The sequence below is a fragment of the Cololabis saira genome, chromosome 21 (genome assembly GCF_033807715.1).
Source record: "Cololabis saira isolate AMF1-May2022 chromosome 21, fColSai1.1, whole genome shotgun sequence".
Classification (NCBI taxonomy): Eukaryota; Metazoa; Chordata; class Actinopteri; order Beloniformes; family Belonidae; genus Cololabis; species Cololabis saira.
The window spans coordinates 2,132,206-2,142,983 of record NC_084607.1 but is presented as its reverse complement, the minus strand read 5'-3'; the positions used below and the strand labels follow the sequence as shown (position 1 = coordinate 2,142,983).

Genomic DNA, 10,778 nt, shown 5'->3' with positions numbered 1-10,778 from the left:
ACATTATTAGCTGTTATTACTTTATGAGCAGCCCCAGTAAGGCTCATAATGTAATAAGTTATTACATTATTACATTATGCGCAAAGCCGTTATTACGTTATGCGCTCATGATTTTATTACATTATGAGCTGATTATTAAATTATGAACTTTTATAACATTTAAGTTATAACATTATGAGCCGTTATTACATTATGAGTTGCTACATGATGTAACAATGGAACATAAACTGGTGAAAAATCTAATTTAAACACATTTTACAGTTGAAACTGAAAACAAAACTCCAGATTTCTTTTTTTTCTCAGGACAACATAGCATGTTTAAATTGGTACCTTTAACAGAGCTCTTCAAGTAAAAGCTTCCCCACACTGATCACAGACAATTTTTTCATCCAGTGTGAATACGCTGATGACGCCTTAGACTACCTTGTCTGGTAAAAGCTGCCCCACACTGATCACATTTGTAAGGCTTCTCTCCAGTGTGAATACGCTGATGACACCTTAGATGACCTTGTTCAGTAAAAGCTGCCCCACACTGATCACATCTGTAAGGCTTATCCCCAGCGTGAATACGCTGATGACTCCTTAGATCACCTTGTCTGATAAAAGCTGCCCCACACTGATCACATTTGTAAGGCCTCTCTCCAGTGTGAATACGCTGATGACACCTTAGATTACCTTGTTCGGTAAAAGCTGCCCCACACTGATCACATTTGTAAGGCTTCTCTCCAGTGTGAATACGCTGATGACTACTTAGACTATCGTGTCGGGTAAAGGCTGCCCCACACTGATCACATCTGTAAGGCTTAAATCCAGTGTGAATACACTGATGACGCCTTAGATGACCTTGTTCGGTAAAAGCTGCCCCACACTGATCACATTTGTAAGGCTTCTCTCCAGTGTGAATACGCTGATGACTACTTAGACTATCTTGTCGGGTAAAAGCTGCACCACACTGATCACATCTGTAAGGCTTATCCCCAGTGTGAATACGCTGATGACTACTTAGACTATCTTGTCGGGTAAAAGCAGCCTCACACTGATCACATTTGTACGGCTTTTCTCCAGTGTGAATACGCTGATGACACTTTAGACTACCTGACATGGTAAAAGCTGCCCCACACTGATCACATCTGTAAGGCTTATCCCCAGTGTGAATACGCTGATGACTCCTTAGATGACCTTGTTGGGTAAAAGCTGCCCCACACTGATCACATCTGTAAGGCTTATCCCCAGTGTGAATACGCTGATGACGCCTTAAAATAGTTGATGTGGTAAAAGCTTTTCCACACTGATCACATTTGTACGGCTTTTCTCCAGTGTGAATACGCTGATGACGCCTTAGATGACCTTGTCGGGTAAAAGCTGTCCCACACTGATCACAGGTGTACGGCTTCTCTTCGGTATGAATCCTCTTTCGGACCTTCAGACCTGGTGAAGTGGTGAGGACTTTATCCCTCCTATTTTTTCTCTCTTTGGCTTTATGTTTCTGTAAGGAAAGAGAAAAAGACTTAGATTCTGTTGTTGGTTGACCTGAGAAATCCTTTTTCAGTTCAAATCAAGTGCTTTCTGTCATGATCGCAGTGAAACAATGAAGAGTTTTATGTCTGAGTGCTATGTTAAGCATGTTCTGTTATCAATGGCTCTTGACAGCCAGAAATATTCACATAAAACATCTCAATATGTCAAAACAAAAGTGTGAATGGGGTAAAGCTACTCACCCTCAGAACAAAATCACAAATTGCTTATAGAAATTACACTGAAAAGATGTGGGGATTAATGGTGTAATTTTTGTAGAGCAAATGTTCAGATTTTGGCCGTTGTTTGTATTGTTGATGTTTCAATCTCTGTGAGCTGGTCAGGTTGAAAATCTATTTTTACAGAGATGGACAATTTTTTAGCACACATGTTCAATATATATATATGTGTGTGTGTGTGTGTGTGTGTGTGTGTGTGTGTGTGTGTGTGTGTGTGTCGGGGCTCGAAAATTCTGTTATGTACAAAAGACCTGGCAAAAAAGTTTGGGAACCACTGCAGCACTACTAGGACACGGCCTGAAAACTGGGCTGTCTTAAGTGTCGCATCCTTTGTTCAGGGCTTGTGGACTAACTTATTTATTGAGGTGAAGTTTATTTGCTTTTATCTGATTTGAAGCCAATTTAAGGTGTTTCATGTTCATTAAAAATTATATGTTCATTGTTACTACTACTGATGAGCCTAAATTATTATTATTGTTCATTCCTTGACCGTTAAAAGTATTGTGTTGCATTCAATACAGTCACATAAGAATAAAGTTATTCATCTCCAAATGGAAATGTTTATTCAGAAGTTCTCTCATTACATGAATAAAAATACTTTTGAATTTGAATCCCATTCACTAATGCCCTGCCTCCAGTCTACATGTTGAGAGCATTCTTAGGACTGGTTATGTTATCAACATGTCAGGAGGCAGCACCAGACACATGGTGGTGATGCTGCTATGAGCTGTTGGACGGTGAGTATGAGTAAGGACAGTATCCCCACTAAAACAAATGTGACTACGACACTGGCTGCAACTATTCCTCCACTAACTCCATTACAAAAAAAGATGGAGGAATTTTCTCTGCCTCGAATTCAGCCTTGTTTAATTGAAGGATAAATGTAAACCTCCAGACTGCTGCGTCCGTGTGCACCACCACATTCATCATTATATATATTATATATTCAGATGTAGACAAGTTTAAAAGTCTCTTAGGAGGGTCACGTGTTTGTGTTAAGTTTTGCGCTCAATCAATCATATTATCTATAGTTATTTTAAGTTGTATAATCAGGGCTGCACATAAGTGGGCCGCCAGAGCGCATGCGCCGTCAAAATCCACAGTGCGCTGTCAATCTTGTGCTGCGAAGCGCTTTTGCGTACCAACAGCTGGGGTTCATATTATTGGTTGTGGCCAGACCAGAATACTAATACAAAATCTATTGCGAGAGCTTTTCCCCAGAACTGCCACTCAAAGTTGGTACTGGCCAATCACAGCGCGTCCTTACTCCCCATCCATGATCGTGGCGGCGGGGGGTTGGGCAGGAAGAGAGATAAGGATCAGCTTTACTGAACAAACCCTGACACGTCTCGTCAAAATGTCCAAGAAGCAAGCGCCATTAAATAATTATTTTGGCGTTCCACCACCACCAACTACAAAGAGACGCCAAACTGAACCACTACCCGAATCAAACAGAAAACGTGTGTTCGCCAAGAAGTGGCTGCAAGATGTTACGCGGCGACGCGTACCGTACGTTCCCGTTCCCGCGTATCCTACCCCGTAAGCTCTGCGTTGGTGCAACCCGGAACCATAAATCAGCCAGTGTCCGTCACTACGTGCAGCAGTTTCCTGCACCAGCAAGACGCTGCTCTCTGATTATGGCTCACAGTTTATGAAAACCCCAAATAAAAAATAAATTAGAGAATATTTTATGAAATCAATAAACAATTCCATCATCAAAATTATAACAAAGGTTCAACATATCTTGCTTTGCATGTACAGTAATAAGACTAGGTAATATATTACTTTCACCTTTTAAGTTGAATTATTGAAATAGATTAACTTTTACACCATATTCTAGTTGAATTATTGAAATAAATTAACTTTTACACCATATTCTAGTTGAATTATTGAAATAAGTTAACTTTTACACCATATTCTTCAGCTGAAGCAATATTCTACACCTTGGCTGATGTGGACATACAGAGCATAGGCGGCTATTTCAGCTGCTATATGGTTGGCTGTCTGTACAGTCATGCAAGTTCAATGCTATTATTATTAAATTGTTTTTATTAGTTTTTTCAATAAAGCAAAAACATATATACAAACAAGACTACAAATGGACAATACAGTAAAACCCTTGAAATCCATTAAAAATAAAAATAAAATAAAAGGTACTAGACGACAGACAGACAATAAAAATAAAATAAAAATAAAAATAATATTTTCATGTTGCGTTGCGCTTAAGCAGATCTACATTTGTCATACCGAATTGGTTGAATTTACGAGAATGGTAACTCACACTTGAGCCCCTTCAGCCTGGAATTTGTAACTGAAATAATCCAGAAACGGCTGCCAAACTTTATAAAACTTCTGGATTGAGCCCCTGGTGGAATATTTGATCCTCTCCAATTTTAGGTGAGCCATTACGTCACCGACCCATCTTCGATGTGACGGGGGAACCGCTGATTTCCAGTTGAACAGAATTAGGCGTCGGGCCAACAGGGAGGAGAAAGCTATAGCATCAGATTGGGGGACAGATACTGTTATTTCACCAGGGACCACTCCAAACACAGCAACAAAGGGGCAAGGGCTGATCTCCCTGCCACAGATGTAGGAGAAGGTCTCAAAAACGGAACACCAGAATTGTGATAATGATGGACATGACCAGAACATATGGTTGAGAGTGGCTGGAGCCTGGTGGCATCTGTAACAATTTGGATCCACATCTGGGTAAATTTCGGCCAATCTACTTTTGGAGAAATGTAGTCTATGGAGCACTTTGAATTGAAGCAGCCCGTGCCTGATACAAACAGAGGATGAATGAATTCGTTTAATTGCCAATTGCCAAGAATCGTCCGGAATCTCAATCCCCATATCCTCACTCCACGACTCCCTGATACGATCCAGAGATGGGGATGCCATCTCCTGAATCTCACTATAAAGCATGCTCACCAGCCCTTTTTGATGCGGGTCTAGCTCCAACCACTCATCAAGCCAACCATCAGCATGGAGTAGGGGAAATGTAGCAACATATTTCTTAACAAAATCCCGTGCTTGTAAGTACCTGAAAAAATGTGAGCGAGGAATGTCATATTCCTCTATCAGTTGATCAAAGGACATAAATGACCCATCTTTAAACATATCCCTCACCCGCTTTAACCCCTTCCTAGCCCATAATTGGAACGCCGTGTCCATAAGTGAAGGTGGGAAAAGGGCATTAGATATTAACGGGAGACAAGATAGAGCTTCCCTATATCTGAAGTGCGTCCTAAACTGCGCCCAGATACGGAGTGAGCCACTCACTAAAGGGTTATTCGTGCGGCGTTTTTTACTGAGTGGAAGTGGAGCACAGATCAGAGAAGACAACAACACAGGATGAGCGGAGTGTTGTTCCATGTCAACCCATACCATCCTCCCACCCCCATATGATGCAGCCATCCAATATGTCAGTTTATGAATGTTTGCCGCCCAGTAGTATTGTAGAAAATTTGGTAGTGCTAAACCCCCATCCTCCTTCCGTCTCTCTAAGAATGACCTTCTAATACGCGGTGTGGTCTTATTCCAAATAAAGGTTGAGATGTATTTGTCTAGCTCTTTGAAAAAGGATTTTGGTATGAAAACGGGCACAGTTTGAAATAAAAATAGGAACCTAGGCATAATTGTCATCTTGACTGAGTTAACCCTGCCGGCCAACGACAGGGGTAACGTCGACCAACGCGCCAGGTCCTGTTTAGCCTTTTGCAGGGCTGGCTTAAAGTTCGATTTAAACAGGTCTCCATATTTCCGAGTCACATTCACCCCAAGGTATGTGAAAGAGTCAGAGACTACCTTTAGTGGAAATGACCCGAGTGACAACTTCTGAGCCAGCTCATTGGCAGGAAACAATAAGCTCTTTGGGAGGTTAATTTTGTAGCCTGAGAATCTGCCAAATTTGGAGATAATATCTAACGCCTTTGGGATGGAAACAAAAGGGTCAGACAGATACAAAATCAGGTCATCTGCATAGAGTGATAATTTATGTACTTGGCCGCCCCTAGTAATACCAGCGAGATCCTCATCAGCCCTCAGGGCAACTGCCAATGGCTCAATGGCGAGGTCGAACAACAGGGGGCTCAGTCCACAACCTTGTCTGGTGCCTCTACCTATCTGAAAGTAGTTGGAAATCAACTTATTAGTGCAAACCGAGGCCTGTGGTGAAGCGTACAAGACTCTGATCCATGATAGAAAAATGGGGCCAAACCCGAACCTCTCCAGGGCCGTGAAAAGAAATTTGTATTCAATTCTATCAAAAGCCTTGTGGGCATCGAGCGACAATAAAACCTCCGCTGTGGGCGGGGCATCAGGAGAGTAGATAATATTGAACAACCTACGCACATTACCAAAGAGCTGGCGCTCTAAAATAAAACCCGTTTGGTCCGGATGTACCACAGTATGGATAACTGACTCAAGCCTGCTAGCCAGAGCCCTGGTTAAAATCTTATAGTCGCAGCCGAGTAAACTGACAGGGCGGTACGATTCACACCTCAGAGGATCTTTTCCTTTTTTAAGGAGCACTGAAATTGTGGCCTGGGTCATTGTGGGCGGGAGTGACTCTCGTTCCAATGCCTCTACATATACACATTTCAGAATAGGAATAAGTTTGGAAGCAAATGTTTTATAAAACTCAGCCGGGAAGCCGTCTGGCCCGGGAGCCTTACCTCCCTTCATTTTTTTGATGGCGCGATCAATTTCAGCCACCGTCAAAGGCCGATCAAGGTCAGACTTATCCTGGTCGCTTAGGGTCTGTAACTCTAAATTATCGAAAAACTGAGACATTTCTGCGTCCTCACACCCCTCAGAGCTGTAGAGGTCCTCATAGAACTTTTTGAATTGATTGTTTATGGATTTTTGGTCTGTAGTTATTCCCTCTGAAGTGTCAATCTCGGCAATAAGTCCAGCCTCTGTAGACTGTCTCAACTGGTGACACAGCAATTTACTGGCTCGTTCGCCATGTTCGTAAAACTCCTGGCGGGATCTAAGGTGAAGCTCCTCCACTGCCCCAGAAGATAAAATATCAAACTCCGTTTGTAGTGTAACTCTCTCCTTATATAAGTCTGTGGATGGTGAGGTTGAATGCCTATTATCAAGGTCCTTTAACAGGGATGTCAGTTCGTGAAGACGTGCTGCCCGTCTCTTGTTCAAACCAGAATTAAAGGCGATTATCTGACCCCGTAGATATGCTTTCATCGATTCCCAAAAAATAGAGTGGCTTATGTCTGGATGTTTGTTTGTTTCTGTAAAAAAGTCAATTTGAGAGTTGATAAAGTCAACAAACTCTTCATTTGATAATAGACGTGAATTTAGTCGCCATACTCGTTGCGGGCGTATGTTATTTGGAAAGCCCAGCGTCATAGTGACTGGACCATGGTCTGAAATAACAATGCTCTCACATTCACTTGACTTTAGAAAAGGGAGAAGCCTCTTATCCAACAGAAGATAATCGATCCTGCCGTAGGACTGATGAGCTGCGGAGAAGAAGCTATATTGTCTAGACCCTGGATGTTTATACCTCCACACATCAATCACTCCATATGTCTGAAGGAAAGCATTAATCGTCTCCGCCGATTTGCTCATTGCACCAGGGGTCGCACTGGATCTATCCAATAAGGGGCTCAACACCGTATTCAAATCTCCCCCCAGTATCAAATTATGTCTGGAAGCAAGGAAAACAGGTCGCTGAAGAATTTGGCGTTGTCCCAATTGGGGGCATACACACATGCCAGTATTACTGGTACATTAAACAGGTGTCCCTGTACAATAATGTAGCGGCCATCACTGCCCGATATTACCTTTGATTCTATAAACTGCACATCTCTGTGAATAAGGATCGCCGTACCCCGGAACTTGGCGTCAAACTTGGAGTGGAATACTTGGGAAAAGCCCCCCCTCTTCAGCATATTATGGTTCTTATTAAGCAAATGTGTTTCAGTCAGGAAGGCTACATCAGTTTTCAATTGAGATAAGCGAGCAAACACTTTGCTGCGTTTCACTGGGTGGTTAACACCTTTAGTATTCCAAGTTGTAAATTTTGTAGCGGCCCCTCCAGATGTATTAAGATTAGGAACTGCCATGTTCGGGCAATAAAGCTAATAAGGATACCAATATACCTTGGTCAGGAGCCGCACAGGCAGAAAACCAGTTAGTTGGCCATAACTCTCTGCAATAACAACGCAACCTTATGGATACAAATATAAAACATAAAAGAAGACATGAGAACAGACATATAACACAAAACATCCAAAAACCCCTCTGCCGGCCCCTCCCCCAATGAGGGACTGCAAAAAACCCCGCTCCTCTGTTTCCTTCTGACGAAAACAAACTCAAAGCTTACCCTGTGGGGCTGAGCCCTATCGGAGCTGCGCAAAACTAGAACAGAAAATATATATATATCAACCAGCCTGACCATAATCAATCTTTTTCTAATCTAGAGAACAGGTAAATATACTCTTGGAGTTAGAACATAAAATAACCATCAGCATGAGTGCGTATAGTGGAATACAATTATATCTGGGTATACTCAGGCACGCACATGCACACACACACACATACACACACACACACACACACACACACACACCAGCGAATGTGAGTCCTGTAATGTACACATATTCATGCCCAAGCCCACTCGCTTGGCCACATAAACATTAAAAGATGAAACAGATAGTCTGTTAGAGTGGCACTCCAAGCCTGTGTCAGGATCTCTGACCAGAGGGCACCCTTGATAACCCATTCGAGACGAGAGGTAAGCCATAGTCTTCTAGACAGGTCAGTATCCCCATGCCCACCACATACTGTGACAACAGGTTAGACTTGTGAGGCCGGCCGCGTCCACTCAAGATGAACGCAACCGACCCCACTCACAATACATAGAAAACATGACTCAGCATAGAGTGTTGCCCACAGGCTGCCCGTAGATATAAACATGTCCCCCCCATTTGGCTTGGTCTCGATGACATTCTGCATCAAAAATTATATGATATTATAAATAAAATACAGAAGAGAAAAAAAAAATGTAATTATACGCACACACACACACACACACACACACACACACACACACACACACACACAGGACTACAGCAATTGTGAATGATAGACATGCACCTGCTAAAATTAGGACATAAAATGTCCCTCTGCCTTAGTATAACATTACAGAAATGATCAAAATAAGTAGTAAATAATAACAATAATGAAATGAAATAATAATGACAATATATTTAAGCAAACATATATACACATCCCAACACAGTAATTGCGAGTTATATAAACTGCACGCACGCACGCACACGTAGTCACGCACACACACACACAAGCGGCCCAACCACTTGCACACACGCATGATGGAAAATGAAACCAGTAAACCAGTAGAGGGCACCAAAGCCCTATGACATAGTCTCTGACATAAACACCCTCTTGAAGATTGACTCGTCGGTTTTAACCCCGGACGTAGAAGGAATAGGGAAACTGCCTTCAAAATAAAACAGCATGTAGAAGAAAATAACGAGAGCAATAACTGCTATCCATGCCCGAACAGTACAGACGCGACACTCTCCGCGTCTCACTAATATATTAGCCAATCTCCAAAGAGCGCTACACCATATATTAAGAAAAGTAAAGCCACTGAATGAGGCAAGAAACATATAGTAAAAATAGAAATACGACAATTCAAGAGGCAGGAAATGAGAGAACGCTTAGATTATTCCTTAAATTACCGAAAACAAATACACATAAATAAAACGCCCCCCCCCCCCTCCCCCCTGGCCGTCAATGCACTACGTAATACCCGTGGAATATATAGACAGCATTCTTAAACCCAGACCAGAATAACAGTAAACAAAAATACAGGACCCAGCAGATCAGTCCGAAAAAATTGGCAGATATGCCACTAGTATAAGAACACAAATAATAAAATGGTGTGAATCCCAAAACTCCTACTGTCGATGCAGTGGCGTTCAGTCAGTTAAAAGAGAAAGAGTAAACATACCGATACACACCTTTAGTTCCAGAAGAAGTGAAAAGTAACCATAAAACTGAAATCCTCACAGACCGATCGCTGAGTCCAATCCAATCATTATCCGCTGGGCACCTCGTGAAGAAAGGACTTTGTATCTAAGCAGCCAGGTATCCATATGTACTCATGTCCCGCCGCCGCTATTCCTTTGGATGTAAATTTTTCTTTATGTAGTCTTCAGCCTTTGCAGGATCCTTGAAACTCGCACATTTGCCATCCGGTGTTGTTATTTTTAATACGGCGGGGTACCATAACCCATACCGGACTCCGTTGCATTCCCTGATCAAGCCTCGCACCTTGTTGAATCTGGAACGCTGTTGAGCCACGGCATGCGTAAAATCTTGATGGACGTGGAGAACATCGCCGTCCGCGGTAGTCACTCGCTTAGCCTGTCTAGCTTTCTTCAGAATTTCCTCCCTCTCCTGGTAGTAGTGGCATCTGATGACGAACGCTCTCGGTGGGTCACCATTATCTTCACTCGGCTTCGTGCGTAAAGTACGGTGCGCAATGTCCAGGGTGGGTAGCTTGGAGAGGCCATAGGCATCTTTCAGGCACTGAGAAACAAAGTCGGTTGGGCGCTTTCCATCCTCCCTCCTTTCCCGGATTCCTGAGACACGTAGGTTAAAGCGACGGGACCGAGCCTCCCCGTCCTCCAGTCGGGCTTTATGGGTAGCCAGTTCCTCCAAGACCGCCTTAAGATCACATTCCAGCGCCGTGACCCTATCTGACTGATCGCTGACCGCAGCCTCCATTTCCACAAACTGTGTGTGCAGAGCCTCGATCCTGGCGTTAGCATTATCATTAGCCTGCTTAATTTCTGCCCTGAGGTGGTCAACCTGGGTCTTAATCTCCACCGACTGGGCTTCGGCTTTGTCGAGAAGTTCCTTCCTCAGGTCTGCAATAGCCTGGAGGATAGCCTCTTGTCCGGCAACCGGTGTAGCGTTAGCATGCTCCTTAGCAACATCAGGGCTAGCCTTGTTCTTCTTGCTCAT

The 10,778-nt window shown here is 43.0% G+C and overlaps 1 protein-coding gene across 1 annotated transcript; it reads right to left on the bottom strand.

The window, feature by feature from the left end:
- Positions 1–330: 330 nt before the first annotated feature.
- LOC133422534 (zinc finger protein ZFP2-like) lies at positions 331–10,778 on the bottom strand. Its single transcript, XM_061712557.1, has 2 exons — positions 10,083–10,778; positions 331–1,420 (listed from the first exon to the last, which is right to left on the bottom strand). Exons 1-2 carry the CDS (start codon positions 10,776–10,778, stop codon positions 386–388), a joined length of 1,731 nt encoding a protein of 576 aa, XP_061568541.1. The 3' UTR covers positions 331–385.